Source organism: Peromyscus eremicus, chromosome X (genome assembly GCF_949786415.1).
Source record: "Peromyscus eremicus chromosome X, PerEre_H2_v1, whole genome shotgun sequence".
Lineage (NCBI taxonomy): Eukaryota > Metazoa > Chordata > Mammalia > Rodentia > Cricetidae > Peromyscus > Peromyscus eremicus.
In genome coordinates this window covers 117,234,129-117,250,097 of record NC_081439.1, presented here as the reverse complement: position 1 = coordinate 117,250,097, position 15,969 = coordinate 117,234,129, and the positions used below count along the sequence as shown (strand labels likewise).

Here is a 15,969-nt window from a genome sequence, read left to right as displayed (position 1 = left end):
GGAGTCAGTTATCAGGGTGAAAGTTGGAAGATCAGAGAAGGAGGGCAGCCATCCACCAGAAACTTCTTACCTCTACAAATGCTCAGACTGAATACATGGGCTCCTGTATCTATGAATCCTCAGACTGAATGGGTGAGATTCTGTCTCTACCCACATTATATTCCTGCTTCCACCTCCCTAATGTTGAGATTAAAGGTATGAGCCACCAATAACTGGCTCTGTTTCTCTTTTAGACTGGTTCAATCTTGTGTAGCCCAGGGTGGCTTTAAACTCTTGATCTTCCTGCTTCCTCCTCCCAAGTGCTGGGATTAAAGGTGTGTGCCACCACTGCCTGGCCTGTATGGTTAACTAATGGCTAGCTCCACACTCTGATCTCCAGACAAGCTTTATTTGTAAGAACACAAACAAAATATCATACAACAGGCACACACACACACACACACACACACACACACACACACACACACACACACACAAGCATGCATGCAGAAACCAGATTACAACCTGTGGGGGTCTGTTTTCCCCCTCTACAACGTGGGTCCCAGGGATCAAACTCGGGTCAATAGGCTTGGTAGCAGGTGCCTTTACCCACTGGACATCTCACAAGCCTCAACACTTGATTTATGAAAGTAGCCCACACATTATCCTCAGTTTTTTCTCAGCCAAAATAGACATAAGAATGTCTTTGAAGGGTTTCCTAAAAATCAGTTCCTGAATCTTTGCTATCCATTATATTAGTCACTTACCTCATGCAATTGTTTATATTAGAATCAATATTCTCCTCAGTTATACTAGCATAATTTGATATGTCAATAGCCTCTGGTAGTGAATACTTCATTACTACAAAAAGTGCTATTGGTCAGTACTGGCCTATACCTTTCTTCATTCTGGTCCTTTTTTGTAGAAACAATGTTTTTCTTTGAACATTTGTCAGAGATGATTATAGCACGTTTCTGAACAGAAACAGAGGAGGAGTGGATAGGGTGGGGGGAGGTGAGCAGAATGGAGGGAGAGGTGGAAGGGGAAATAGCTGTGGGGATGTAAAATAAATAAATAAATTTAATTTGAAAAGTAAATTAAAGGAAAACAAAAAAGTAGGGCTACATACATCTGTAGAGGTGAAGTTTATATTAATCTAGCCCTACAATAAGTTAAATAGCCAACTTCTCAGCAAATGAATGGCATGTTAGAAAACAAATAGTGAACATATGGAGTCATAAGAATATCAAAGAAGGTAGTTGTAGGAATGGATGAGTAGATGAATTAGCAGTGTTTTCATTGGGCTTTTTAAGAATAGGTAATAAAAACCCCAAGTCTAACCTCATATAAAAAAGGAGAAATTAATGGCTCATTTAACCAAATCAAAGAATGTGTCTGGACTCAGAACATTTGAAACCAAACTTTGAATGGCAGCTGGTTGCACACGGTCATGTTCTCATCCTCTCTAAGCTCGGTCTCTCATGCTCTCTTGCTCTTGATCCTTCTCTCACTCTCCTGCTCTCTCTGTCCCTCACCTCTCTCTGTCTCCCTCCTATATCAGAGACCAAGAGCCCTTTGCTGATCTCTTGGACTACCCTGGTTTGACTAAGAAGAAACTATTTCTTCTCAAGGAGATAGACATGTCCTCAAGGAGAATGAGATGAAGAAACAATAAATCAAGTAATATAAACCATAGACATAGTTTCTAAACAAACAGAATCTTGCCAACATTTTAAAGCCATAGGTGAATGCTGCAAGAACCTGGACCTTGTTCCTTTTGAATGGAAGTAAGTTTTTTTTTTTTATTCTTAGGGCATTCTTTTGAGATGATGAGGGTATATGTAAAAAATACCCACATAGCCAAAAGGAAGCTGTTAATTATGTTCTTGGGGTTTTCTACTCCTTTGTTTACCTCTATTAAAAGTAATAAAGCCCAAATGCCAGAATCTATCCCAATAAAACGAATAATAAGTAATCTGGATCTGCACTCAGGAAATCTACATATGCTACACTCCTACCTGTATGGGTAACTTTGGATAAACTGGGAGCCAAGATTTTTCATATCTTCTTTTGTAGTACTTACTGGACATTGAACCTTGAGCCTTGTGCTTGTGTATCACTGAGCTGCATCTCCAGCTCTCAAGACTTTTGTGGTAACAGAAGCAGACAAGAGGCCGTGGATAGATGGCTAAACTTCATTTGCTTTTCTCATTAGAGATAGAATGTTCAACAAGGAACCACTATTCATCTTCCAGAGTTTTAGGAACTTAGCTTCCTATATGTATTCTATTGTCTTTCTCATCTGTCTCTTGCACAGGAGGCTTTAGTTTTCAACCATCTAGTAAGCTTATTCATTCATCTATGTATTTGTTGAGTGGCCCGTTTCAAATAATGTATCTTTCCCCCTTTATTAAACATATTCTTTTCCAGAAAAATATATTCTGATTGTAGTTTGCCCTCCCTCAACTCCTCCCAGTTCTTTTCCAACTCCCCTCCCTTCCAGATCAACTCCCTTTCTGTCTCTCCTAGAATAGAACAGGTTTCTGATAACAACCAAACATGACAAAATAAAACATAGTAAGATGAAGCAAAAACTATCATATTGAAGTTGGACATGGCAACCCAACAGGAGGAAGAGTCCGAAGAGCAGGCACAAGAGTCAGAGATGGGCTTGTTCTCACACTCAGGAGTCCCATAAAGATACTAAGGTAACAGCTATAGTATATATACAGAGGACCTGGTGCAGACCCATGTAGGCCCTGCACTTGCTGCTTTAGTCTGTGAGTTCATCTATGCCTTGCTTAATTGATTCAGAGGGCCTTGTTCTGGTGTCCTCCATCGCCTCTGGATCTTTTGCTATCACCTTTCCTTCTTCCACAGGGCTCACCTGAGCTCTGAGGGGAGGACAAATAATGTATCTTAATAAAACCCTAATGCTGGTTGTTAATTTCAAAATCTCTCATTTTCCCCTTCTTTTCTCCTCACCAAATGTTGCTCACATCTCATTTGCAAAGGAATTTGAGAATATGTTAAAGGGCCTCAGTGGGTATGACCAGGTATCAAACCATTTTCCAAAGTGCACCACACATTGAACCAATGATTATTGGATCAGAGAGATTCCAGACGTGGAGTGGGACATCCAGAACCCTTCTGTGGGGAGTCAGACTGCTCTATTTCAGGGAGTTAATATGGAGTTGTTCCATTGGAAGCAGGATATAGCCTTCAAAAAAGGTTATGTTAGTTTTAGCATGCCAGTTTCCAAAGTTAGACCTGAGGGACAGGGGCTTACCAGGGGAAGAGTGCTGTAATGTGACAAAGTGCTTGGGTGAAACAAAATGGTAGGTCCTAGATGGGGTAGATCTTTTGAATTCTGGGGCCCAGGTTAGGAGACCCCAGCAAATCTCAGCAGTTAATCTCAGATTTTTTTTATGTCAACTTCCTTATTCAATTCTGTTTTCAGTACTTTTGCTTAAAGGTTCTGTTTTATTTTGCCAGAAACATTACTGAAAATGCAGAATGAACTGAGAAGAGGAACAGTATAGGCCTTGGTGAACTCAGACCAGGAATCAATTCTCAGACTTGCCATTTCCTAGCATGTGATCTTGCGCAAACTGCCAGGTGCAATTAGTCTCAGAGTTCTCTGTAAAAGATTTTAAGCCAGGCGGTGGTGGTGGCGGTGGCGGCGGCGGCACACGCCTTTAATCCCAGCACTTGGGAGGCAGAGGCAGGTGGATCTTTATGAGTTCGAGGCCAGCCTGGTCTATAGAGCGAGATCCAGGAAAGGCACCAAAACAACACAGAGAAACCCTGTCTCAGAAAAAAAAAAGAAGAAAGAAAAGATTTTAAGCCATCTTGTAGGACTTGGGGTGTGCATGGAATACATACAAAATACTAGGCATATTTGTGTGGTGTATATTGTATTTTTAACAAATGTCAATAGTTTGTAATTTTGCAAACAAAACTTGGTAAATTTTCCTTATTAATAATATACATATTATTTAAACCTATTTATGAGGGAATTTTCCCAAGTTGTATACAGTTCACAGGACTTTTGTCCTTTATAGTTTCTCTTTTATCTAAATTTTTCATTCATTTAACTGCAACTAATTTTCTAACCCTTGCTTAAAACTGACCAAACAAAAGTCAAGATCACCTAATTATAAATGACCTTACAGTCATAAAAGTGGAAGAGCTGCCCCTGCCCCACACCAGCTGCAGCACTCAGAGAGGCCCTGTACCTTGCCTGGGCAGCACAACAGAGCTAACCTTGTGTGGGTTAGCTAGCCCCAAAGCTGTGAGCATGGGAAAGCTGTCCCCACTACTCATCTGTCATGCAGCAGTATGGACGGGGAGAGATGCCCCCCCCCCTTATCCCTTGCCCCTCACCTAGTACAACAGATGAGGGAGCTGACCCTCTACCTTACCAGCTGCAGCACTCTGGAAAGCAGGTCCTGCTCCTTGTCAGGGCAGCACAGTAGAACTGACCCTATTGGCAGAGGTGCGGGTGAGCTGGCCCTGTGGGTGTGAGAGTGGGATAGCTGGCCACCCCCCCCTCCGCCTGCCATGTGGTAGTGACAGCAAGGGAAAGATACCCCCTCCCGCCCCTGCCACCTGTGGTGGCAAGGGAGCTGACCCTCCTCACCAGCTGCAGCACTCCAGAGGTAGACCCTGCATCTCACCTGGGCAGCACCATAGAGATGACCCTATTGACTGGGTTGTGTGTGAACTGCCCAGAAAACATGAGCATGGGAGATCTTGTCCTGGTCTTCTGTGATATGGTGATGCAGGCAGAGGAGAGATGCCCTCTCCCCCTATACCCCAGCCACCTGTGGCAGGTGGGACAGCTGGTCTTGGGGTCATTAGAGTGGGAGAGCTGCAGCACTTGGGAGAGTGGCCCTTACACCTCGCCTGGGCAACACAGTAAAGATGGCTCTGAAGGTGTAGTGTGGGAGAGCCTACCCTGAGGATGTGAAAGGAGAAATAACCCCACCCCTTCATGCTGCAAGGGGTGAACTAGCAAGGGCAATGCTGGAGAGCTCACTGGTGGTGAAGACAGGGGAGAGCTGGCAGGCTGACCAACCCTGCAAATACTAGGCCCAGGCCCAGAGTTATGAGTTAGCCCACCCTAACATCCCCTATCTATGGTCTGCTGGAGCACAACAAGGAGCCAGTCCTGCAGACCCAAAGCTTCAGGATCTCCATGACGCAGGACAACAGGATATCAAAGAGGAGTCCCAATGAAGGCCCAGCATCCATAGTGTAGCAGAACAGCTTCCATTTTTCCTTCTCTTACTTTTTTTTTTTTTTTTTTTTTTGGTTGGGGGGAAGTTGCAAGGGCAGAGGGCAGATACACAGGGACGGGAAATGAATGGGATTGAGATGCATGACGTGAAAGATATGAAGAATACATAAAAAGGAAGTTAAAAAAAATAAATGACCTTATGGTAGATTAGCTTCTCCTAGACTAGGGGAAAGACTGCAACCTAGATAATTCTATCTCCCACATCAAGGCAGTATTATTAGATTTCCCAGAAATGCTTGCATGTGCTTTGTACACAAAACTTAGGTAATACATTATGTTTAATTGCACTGGGCAAGAGTTCAAGTCACCTTCTGTAACTGCCCCTGCCCCCAGTGGACATTCATTTCTTGTTTACCCATGGTTCAAAAAGAAGTTCTCTGAGCATTTTTCCATTCCAAGTTTTTCTCTCATGTATCAGACACATTGTCTGAGAATCTAGTTCCCACTACCATCTACCTTAACAGAGAGTTAGCATCCACAGAAGGATCTGTGGTTTCCCAAAGCCCCAAAATGCCTTGGCGCAGATTAGACTTGTTGGCTGTCATTTGTAATCACACTTCCTTAGCCTTTAACTTAATTCTTTGTTTTTCACATTATTTCACCATCTTCTTCACTCATCTTTGAACTTCCACTGATATCAAAATGCCTTCCAAAGAATAGACTGTTTGCTGGGAAAAAGAGGCAGTACACTTAATTAAGTTTTAATTTCTCATGTATTCTTGACTAAACCAAGTAAACAAGGTTATTATCTTTAGTTTTACAAAACAAACTAAAAGGACACAGGAATACTAGTATTAACCATTTTTTACATCTTTCTTGTAGTTATTGATTCTACTTTAGTAATGGAGTCTTTCACATGTCTAAGAAAAATTCAGATGCAATGCTATTTTATCTTCCTCTAGGTCTCAAAGCTGAGTATGTTCTCAATTTGCTTTTCACAACATCAAAATTCTTATTCTAAAACAAATAGCAACAAATGAGCAATACAACTAATACATCTAGACTCTGAAGCTAATAAACCCTTTAAAAGAGGAACAGATGAAACAGTACAAAAAGGAAAAAGAACCTTAAGTCTCTTCTGCTTGAAGATGTGATTACTATCTTAAAATAGTGTGAAGAACCAGTCTGAATTTACTCAGGGCAGGAGAAGCTGCTGGGCTTGTCCCCAGAACCTGAATTGTCTGGGGTAGTTGGAATGGCTACGGAGGCAAGTAAAGCCCGGGCTTTCTCCTCTTCATCTTTCAGAGCATCCTTATACAAAGCTGTGAAGGAAGTGGGGCTACTCCCAGCAACCTTGGAGAAAAACTGCAGGACTTTCATCTTGCTGGTTTCAGCATGGGCCCTTGGGCCCCAGAGGAACTCATAGCATACAGGATCACTGCCAGGTACCAGCTGGTATTCCAGGTACTTCTCTGAAACCAAATCTTCAGTGATGAACTTTCTGGGATTTCCGCAGATGAAATCATGCTGGTCAGGGTACACACCAACCACATTCAGCACCTCCCAGATCTTCTTCTCAGAGGCCCGGTTGCCCTCCATGAAGATCACACCAAGAATAAGCACCAGGAGGCCTGTCTTGGGTATGCCCTCGTCATCGCTCATTCGCCCATCGTAGGTGAGGTCAAGAATTTTAAGGAGCTCATAGGAGTGGTTGAGAGCATCCACTTCCTTTACTTCAATGCCAAAAACTACTTCCATGCATTCACAGGCATGCTTGAAGATCAATGCATAGTAGTTCTTGTACTCTTTGGCAACATTCTTCAGAATTTCTGCTTCTGTGACAGGCTCCTTTGTTGTATACTTGAAACTCAGAAACTTCACCAACTCTGTCACCTTCTTCCGTAGCTTAGTGTTGAGCAAGACCTTGGAGTATAGGTAGGCCTTTGAGGTGCTTTGACCTCCCTCTGCTTGAGCGCCAGAACCTTCATTTGCTTGGCTGGGCAGAGTGGCTTGGATGAAAGCAGAGGATGAACAGGTTTCCTGAGAAACCTCAGCAGCAGGTACCTCCTCTGGGGTTCCCACCTCCTTAGCTACAGGCACCTCCTCCCTGAGCTGGCCCTCCTTCTCTTCTTGGGCCTCAAGGCCTTGCTCATGCTTCTGCCTGTGGGACATTATAACTTGTTTTGTAGGTAACTGGCAGGAGGAAGTTGACAGAGAGTGGCCTGGGGGTGAGAGAAAGAATGTGAGGATTTTGTAACCTGTCAGCAGTGACAAAGACTTTTCAATATTTATCTTAGGTAGTTCTTTTGGGTCTCATGGGCCTGCCTCCTATGAACTCTTTTCTACTCTATGGTCTCTGGATAGAACTCAGTTTAATAACTATGTCATTTGTTCCTGGAGCCTCCATAGGAGCAATTCAGGGGAGGGGCTCAGGTCATAGACCACAAGCACAGACTTGGGTCCTATTCCTAGTGCTAACTGCTGTATAGAAGTAGACTTTGCTAGGTCCACACAGTTATAGAATGGATAGGCCCTCTTAATAGCAGTAATTAGGGACTAGGTTCATCTGTTCCTGTGAAAGGGGTCTTCTTTCCATCCTCTAATTGACTCTGGCAAGGCCTGAGACACCTCTCTCTGATAAACTGATTCCAGTCCCTTGACATTGCAGGGGGGATACTCGCACAATAACTCAGTACACCACAAAGGAGGGTCTCTCAGGGCAGGGACACCAAATCTCTAAGGACACAGTGATCCCCGCCATCTTCATTCAGGGTCCACACACAAGACGCTAACAGAACTTGTCTCATTCCTTGGTTGACCAGACACAGCCAACTCTGTTCACTTAGGACAATGCCTCCCCTCCCCAAGACCAATAAGACAAAAGTAAAAGGGTGACCCATTTAGCCACCCCTGCTCAGTATCCTTTAGACCTTGGCAGTGGCAACACAATCTAGTATGTACTGGAATTGGAGGTCCATTAGTCCTCCCTCAGAGCCCTTCTCTCTGGCAACCTGAATTTCACCATCTCAGATTCCACCCATGTAAAAAAAAAAAAAACAAAAAACAAACAAACACAAACCTAAAACAAATTACTCAACATATAAACAAGCCCATCTTTGTGAAATACCAGACTACCTGGAAATGAGGGGAGTCTCATACAGACATGCCTGTCTGGGGCCTTCTTGGAAGTAGAAGAGTAGTTTTCTATTTTTATTTTTTATTAAAAATAGTTATTTTCAGAGAATATATTCTGATCATGGTTTCCCCTCTCTCATCTCTTCCTAGATCCTACCTTCTAATTCCAAGCTTTCTTCTCTCTTTCTCAAAAAAAGGTGTGTGTTTAACAAATGTATATGTGGATACTGTATAACATGAGAAAAGAGAAAAAAGGCTGAAGATAAAGGCAGGAGAAAGGACTGAATGCAGGAAATGGGCAATGAGATATGAAAGTGGTTATAAAGCTAACTGTATTTCTAGTTCAAATTTTGGCATGGAATTTTTGGTATTTGTGGTGGGTAAGTGGATATTTAATAATGAAAGTATAAAATTTAATGTAAAGCTCTACAGCTTCTATCTTAGTTTGGGATTTAATGCTGTGAAGAGATACCATGACCAGGGCAACTCTTATAAAGGAAAATAATTTAATTGGGGCTTGCTTAGAGTTCAGAGGTTTAGTCCATTATCATCATGGTGGGACATGGCAGTATGCCAGCATATATGGTGCTGAAGAATCAGCTGAAAGTCCTACATCCTGCAGGCAACAGGAAGTGGTCTGTCTGTCACACTGAGCAAAAGAGACCTCAAAGCCTGCCCCTACAGTTACATACTTCTTCCAACAAGGCCAGACCTCCCAATGTGTCACTCCCTTTGGGATAAGGGGGCCCAATTACATTCAAACCACCACAGCTTCCTTTTGTGATTGCCTATTATCCACTGAGATGTATAGATTTCAGCCTGACTAATTTTACTATAATTTTGTTTATTTGCAAAGGTATATTTTTATAATGAAGTTTACTGTTGTATATGTAAAAAAAAAAAGAAACAGGTAAATAAGACAAACAAGGATAAAACAAAAATGAACAAACAACAAAAAGAAACATGGTGAGAAATGTATAGACACACAGGCATGTGTGCGTGCACATATACATGGAAACGCACACATACCCAGCAGGCACACACACACACAAGCAAAACCCATAAAACCTCAAAATCTTGCTGGGGCAGGGGTGGCCCATGCCTTTAATATCAGCACTCCAACCAGGCAATGGTGGCGCAAGCCTTTAGTCCCAGCACTTGGGAGGCAGAGCCAGGTGGATCTCTGTGAGTTCAAGGCCAGCCTGGTCTACAGAGCGAGTTCCAGGACAGGCACCAAAACTACACAGAGAAACCCTGTCTCAAAAAAACAAACAACAACAACAACAAAAAAAAAAAACCCACCACCACTAAAAAAACAAAAAACAAAAAAAAACAGGCCGGCAGCTATCTGAGTCTGAGGCCAGCCTGGTCTACAGAGTGAGTTCCAGGCCAGCCTGGTCTACAGAGTGAGTTCCAGGACAGCCTGGTCTACAGAGTGAGTTCCAGGACAGCCAGGGCTACACGGAGAAACCTTGTCTTGGGGAGAAAAAAAAACAAAACAAAAAAACCACCTCAAGATCAGATACCATAACATACAAAGAAAAGACCAGTAGGGGAGGAGAGGAAGGGGAGGGAGGGGGATGAGAGGGACAGAGGGAGGGATAAGGAGGGATGGGGGAAGTGGATGGGGGACAGGGGAGGAGGGAGGGCAGGGGGAAGGGGGACATAGGGGATTGGGGGGAAGGGGAAGGGGAGGATATGGATGGGGGACAGGGGACTGGAGGGAGGGGGGATAGGATGGGGACAGGGGGGAGGACAGGAGGGGCGAGGGAGATGTGGGGTATGGGGAGAGACCAGGGAAACCCTGGGAAAGAGACCAGCAGGATAAGCTGACAGGGAATGAGGGGGCAAGGTAAAGGGACTAAAGAAAGGGATGGGGGATGGGGGAACAGGAGGAGGGGGAAAGGAATGGGGACAGGGGAGGGACAGGAGAAGGGGGCACATGGGGGATGGGAGAAGGGAACTGTGGGACTAGGGTTTGGGGTACATAGATGGGAAAGGAGACAATGAGGGGGGAGGGACAGGGGATGGGGGAAGGAGACAGGGATAAGGGGTGGGGAGGGGGATGGGGGGAGGGATAGGGAACAGGGATGAGGGAGGATGAGGAAGAAGGGGCAGGCCCAAATAAATATTGTTAGGAAAAAACCCTCTAACAACACCTCTGAGTTTTTGTAAGGAGCAGGGAAGGTGGTCCTGGGAAGGAGACAGGAATAAGAGGGGGAGGAGGGGAGACACTGGATGGGGAGGGGGGATGGATGGGGGAGATAAGGGAAGGCCCAAATAAAACATTATGAGGAAAAACAATACCTACAGCCACACAGCATGGGGTCTGCCCTTAAGTGTGATTTGAACATCCAGGAAAACTCCCCTTGGAGAAACTAATTTTTCATTTGCAAGAAGTTGTTAACTGCCAGGAGCGGTGGCACACACCTTTTATCCCAGCACTCAGGAGGTAGAGCCTGAGTTGGTCTTGAAAAACCAAAAAAAAAAAAAAAAAAAGTTGTTAACTGAGGAAAAGCTTCTTGGAGACAGGAGCTCGTGCCTACTTCCTCATCTCAGCAGTGGGACTCTGGTTTGGATTTGTAGAGGCCCGATGCATGCCTTGCATAAGACATTGACATGGAAGTCTAGCCGCCATGACGCTGCATTTTCTGAGGGCTTATCACAAGGTGGGGTTCGAGAAGCTATGTTCTGTCTGGGAAAGGTCTCCGAGACTCTACAATATATTCCCTCACTTTGATGTCTGTCCAGCATTGTCTAGAACTCCTTCTGTGGACCGGAGTAAAACTCTGTCAGAGAAACCACCCCCTCAGATTCCAAAATGGCAGCTGGCATAAACCAGATCACTGTGTCAGGCCTTCCCCTACAGGGCCAGCAGTAGAGGCATGGTGAGGAGCAGAGAAGGCCATTCTATTTGTGAGGAAAGGTTTATACCCCAATGCACCTATAACTTTTCCTATATGCTTACCGTCAAGCACCACTGGGCCTGTAATTCCTCAGTCCGCTGAAAAGCAGCGTCGCGTACACTCCTTCAGCTCCCCGCTGTCTTCTGAGAGCCAAAGCGGAAGTTAGTATACGTCACGTCCACTTGCTGTTACCGGAAGCTGTAAAACAAGACAATTTACCTCACATCCATTTTTACTCGAGGTATGATAGGTTATGGAACAAGATAAGGGTCTATAAGAGGGGAAAAAGTGGTCTCAAGAAAAAGAACACGTGATGGTTATAAGCTCATACAAATGGAAATACGGAGGGGGGTGGGTGCGGAAGCATACAAGCGGAGAAGAGTGGCAAGGAGTAGTCCTTCAACATATAATATGAAAATGTGAAAGGAATCACATTATTTTGTATCTTAATTCTTTTTAAAATGGCACTTTTAAGCCGGATAGTGGTGGCGCATGCCTTTAATCCCAGCACTTGGGAGGCAGAGGCAGGTGGATCTCTCTGAGTTCGAGGCCAGCCTGGTCTACAGAGCAAGATCCAGGACAGGCACCAAAACTACACAGAGATACCCTGTCTTGAAAAAAAAATGGCACTTTTATATATCAAAACTGTTAACTATCTCTTTAGAGCAGGCCTTTAATCCTTCATTAATGGCACTATTAATAAACATAGTGACTTTTTTTTTAAATAGCCTTTATTCTTAGCTCTGTGTCCTCGGCATCTTTTTATCTCTTCTTCCAGAGGCCACACACTTCTAACCAATACCTTCACTACACTAAGATCAGCAATATGGGACTGAGGGACAGCCGTTGTTTGACAAGTGTATATGAGATTCAGAAAGAACTATATAGGTTTGGGTGGGATTTTTCTATCATTCAGGTTGAGGCTCAAATCATTTGTATTTCCTCTTAATGTGGCCTGTATTCCTTGCCTTCACAAGGTCTTCTATTTCCCTAAAACACTTTCCACAGGACTATGATTATGTTGATGGAAATGCCTATCCCCCAAAGCCCAGCCCCAACCTTCAGAGACAAACAGGGTGATATTTCTATGTGATCCCCTCTCAAGGAATTCTCTTACCTTGGTTCGCAGTCCAGAGTGCCTCTCTACTGACTGAGTCCTGCCCTTCTTAGCCAGAGACTCTCACTTCCCTGAAAACCTATAAAGTCTTCCCGCAGAAGTCAAGGACCACAGCCTCTGACTTATTTTCACATATCTGGCATCTAGTTACTAATATCAATGCTGTCTTTATTCACATTTTTGTTGGTGGTGTCCAGAATAATAGTGGATTGTTGTTTATAGATATGGTTTGCAATAATGTAGCTAACTCTAGAAAAATGTGCCTGTGTATTCTCTTGGTTTCTATGTAGATAAACTTTTGCAATTAATATCAGTCTGTTCTTTTTTAAAACAATTTTTTTTCTTTTTACTTTTTCTTGCTTTACAATTAATTAGTCATTCTGGTACAACACTCAATAGCAGGTGGACAGTCCATTTCTTAACACCTAGATTCTAATAGATTCACAAACATAAACATTAAAGTATTGAGATATCCTGAAGTTAATCTGCCAATAATAATATAATAGTACTATATTTCAGAGATGCACATGAGTTAGCATGCTCTTCTCTCTCTCTCTCTCTCTCTCTCTCTCTCTCTCTCTCTCTCTCTGTTAATTAAACTCAATATGTCTTTAGATAAAGATTAGTATTACTTAATATTTGGTGGCACTGGGAATTGAATTTAGGGCCTCATATTTACAAGGCAAACACTATGCCACTGAGCTATATACTAACTTTTTTACTACATTTATTTATTCATTCATTCATTCATTCATTCATTCATTTATTCATTCATTTATTCATTCATTCATTATTTATTGTGGGTGTTCATAAGCACATGCACCACAATACACATGAAGATACCAGAGAACAGCTTGTGTAAGTCCTCTTATTCTACCATGTGGGTCTTGGGATCAAACAGATACCTGGGCTTGATAGCATGTGCCCTTACCCACTGAGTTACCTCATTGGCCCTTCATTTTATACTATAGTAGAGGTAAATAAATCAGATAGAATGTGTTATTTGTTCCATGTCACCCACATGCTGAGTAAGGGGCAGAGTCCTTAAGGAGTGTTTCTAGAGTCTATACTTCTATCTACTATGTCAAATTGAAATATAATTTTATTGTATATATGCTTATTTAAAATAATATATTTGGCTAGAGAGGTTGTTTAGTCATTAAGAATGCTTTCTGTATAAGTATGAGGATTGGGGTGTGGATCCCAGCACCCACCAAACAAGCTCTATATGTTCATGTGAATGCCTATAGCCCAAGCAACGAGGAAACCAGAGGCTGGAGGATCCTTGAGGCTTGTGGGCTGTTATCCTAGCCAAAATAAAACAAGCTTCAATTCTAGCAAAAGACCCTGTCTTAAAAGAATAAGAATAAGAATAATAATAAGAAGAAGGTGGAGAGTGACAGGAGACACCTGATGACCTCCTTTGGCCTCTGTGTAACACCCTCCCCCACACATATATACATGTGTGCATACTACAAAGACACTCTTTTATACATATAAATAAATCCATGAAATCATACTGTCACTTGTTCATAATAAAGTAACAGATAGTATAGAGTACACTTATTTTGAAGTTATAATGGATATGCAATTCACCTGAATTCATATAAAAAGAAATACCCAGTATCTACTTCATATTTCCTCTTTATTATCTTTCACAATCACACATAAACAGTGTGGATATGTTCTTCAATAAGATGAACAATTAAAATCCAACTGGCTATCTAAAGTAAAGCAATGATCAAAAACCCAGTAAACTGCCTAGCTTTATACCACAATGACTCATTAAGGAGTTTATAATCAGAACTTGGCACACAAAGCTTTTTTTTTCTTTACTTTAAGAAGATTCACACTGGAACTTTCAAAATCAACATACAATCAAACTGGATTAGTAGATCTCTGAGTCATATTACCCATTTGCTTATAACTTCTGGGTGAATAAATTGGTGGAAATCATGCAAGTTTTGATTTGATTACTTTTCCTTTGTAAACAAAATGAGACTTTACAATAAGTGGTATTTGTTACCTGGGTAGAAGGTAGTATTTCTCAGCTCTGACATAATGTAATCTCATGAGATATGGCAGTGGATAACCTATGAATAAAGTGATTCTATAATCAAATTAATTTATGAAATGTTTGATTTTGTACAAATTTAAAACAGTCTTATAATAAAAAACGTCCAGATCCAGATATTGGGGTAAATGCTGAAAAATCAGAGAGGGAAAAGAACAAGCCCCCTCTCTTACCTCTAGGACTCCTCAGCCTGAAAAACCTCCAGCTGAAAGGGACTCTTCTGCTGAAAAGCCTCTAGTTCCTGTCTCCTCACGCCTTATAAACATTTCTCTGCCCAGCCTTCACCTCCTGGGATTAAAGGCATGTGTGCTTCCCAGTATTGGGGTTAAAGGTTTGTGCCACCACTGCCTGGCTCTGTTTTCTCTCCTAGACTGAGCCAATCTCAGGTAGTCCAGGGTGGCTTTGAACTCACAGAGATCCAGGTGGATCTCTGCCTCCCGAGTGCTAGGATTAAAGGTGCGTGCCATCACTGCCTGGCCTCTTTGTTTAATCTAGTGGCTTGTTCTGTTCTCTGATCTTCAGGTAAATTTTATTAGGGTACACAATATATCACCACAATGCTTATGCTATGCTCTCCTTGCTATTGAGTAATCAGAAAACTTAAGAATATTTAGAGATCTGAAGAATTCTGCAATACATATACATGATCAACTTACTTATTTCAGTGTTCTCAACTCATTTGACTATAAAATATTTTATTGTGGCATACTAATTTAATGTATTGTGGCCTGTCATGCCCATATTAACCATATATTAAACACAGACTGTAAATCTGGTGTATTGGAAAAAGTGTTAGAAACCATAAAGGCTTCAGATAATATTCCACTTTTCCTTTTTATTATCATTGTGTATGTGATCATATTAACTAATGTCTCTAAGCCTTATTGTTATCATAACATCTAATTTGTAGTGATTCTTAAACATTAAATGAAACAATGCACAACAAAGCCTGATAGAGATGCTCCACACTATATGTAGCCATTCTTGCTTACTCACCATTAAAGTGTCTTGTCTTCATCAACCTCTGTGCATCCTCTCTGAATGCTTCAAAATTATATCACAGGACATACAAGAATCCTCCTTTGCTCCTCTACAGCATACCACAATCTTGTCATACTTTTCCCTCTGTGTGAGACTGCTCTGGGTATGAATCTGCTCACAATTGCCCTATTATCAGGCAAATTTCAGACACTTCTCATTTTGTATCAAATACACTTATAAGTGCCAAGTCACAGAAATATTAAGAACCATGCTATGTGTAATTCATTAATTTTATCTATAAGAAAAACTAATACAACATGTATGCTAATAATACTGTGTCATAAGTGATAGATTGAAATATATAATGGTGTAACTATATCTTGAAAAGGGAATCTAAATCTACTTGAAATTTTGACAATACTTTGAATTCATGCTGGCTTTTAGGTTAAGGGCATATGCAAGGGTAGTTAGAGAATGGTCATTACCTGCTTTTCATTATTTTATTAAAATATGTATCTAGTTTTTATTTTTATGT

At 42.0% G+C, this 15,969-nt stretch overlaps 1 protein-coding gene across 1 annotated transcript; it reads right to left on the bottom strand.

Annotated features, from left to right (window-relative positions):
• Positions 1 to 5,975: 5,975 nt before the first annotated feature.
• On the bottom strand, positions 5,976 to 12,486 carry LOC131899357 (putative MAGE domain-containing protein MAGEA13P). The gene is made up of 3 exons (XM_059250793.1): positions 12,380 to 12,486; positions 11,325 to 11,460; positions 5,976 to 7,443 (listed from the first exon to the last, which is right to left on the bottom strand). The coding sequence occupies exon 3, from the start codon at positions 7,391 to 7,393 to the stop codon at positions 6,413 to 6,415; it is 981 nt and encodes a 326-aa protein (XP_059106776.1). The 5' UTR covers positions 7,394 to 7,443; positions 11,325 to 11,460; positions 12,380 to 12,486; the 3' UTR covers positions 5,976 to 6,412.
• Positions 12,487 to 15,969: the final 3,483 nt, after the last annotated feature.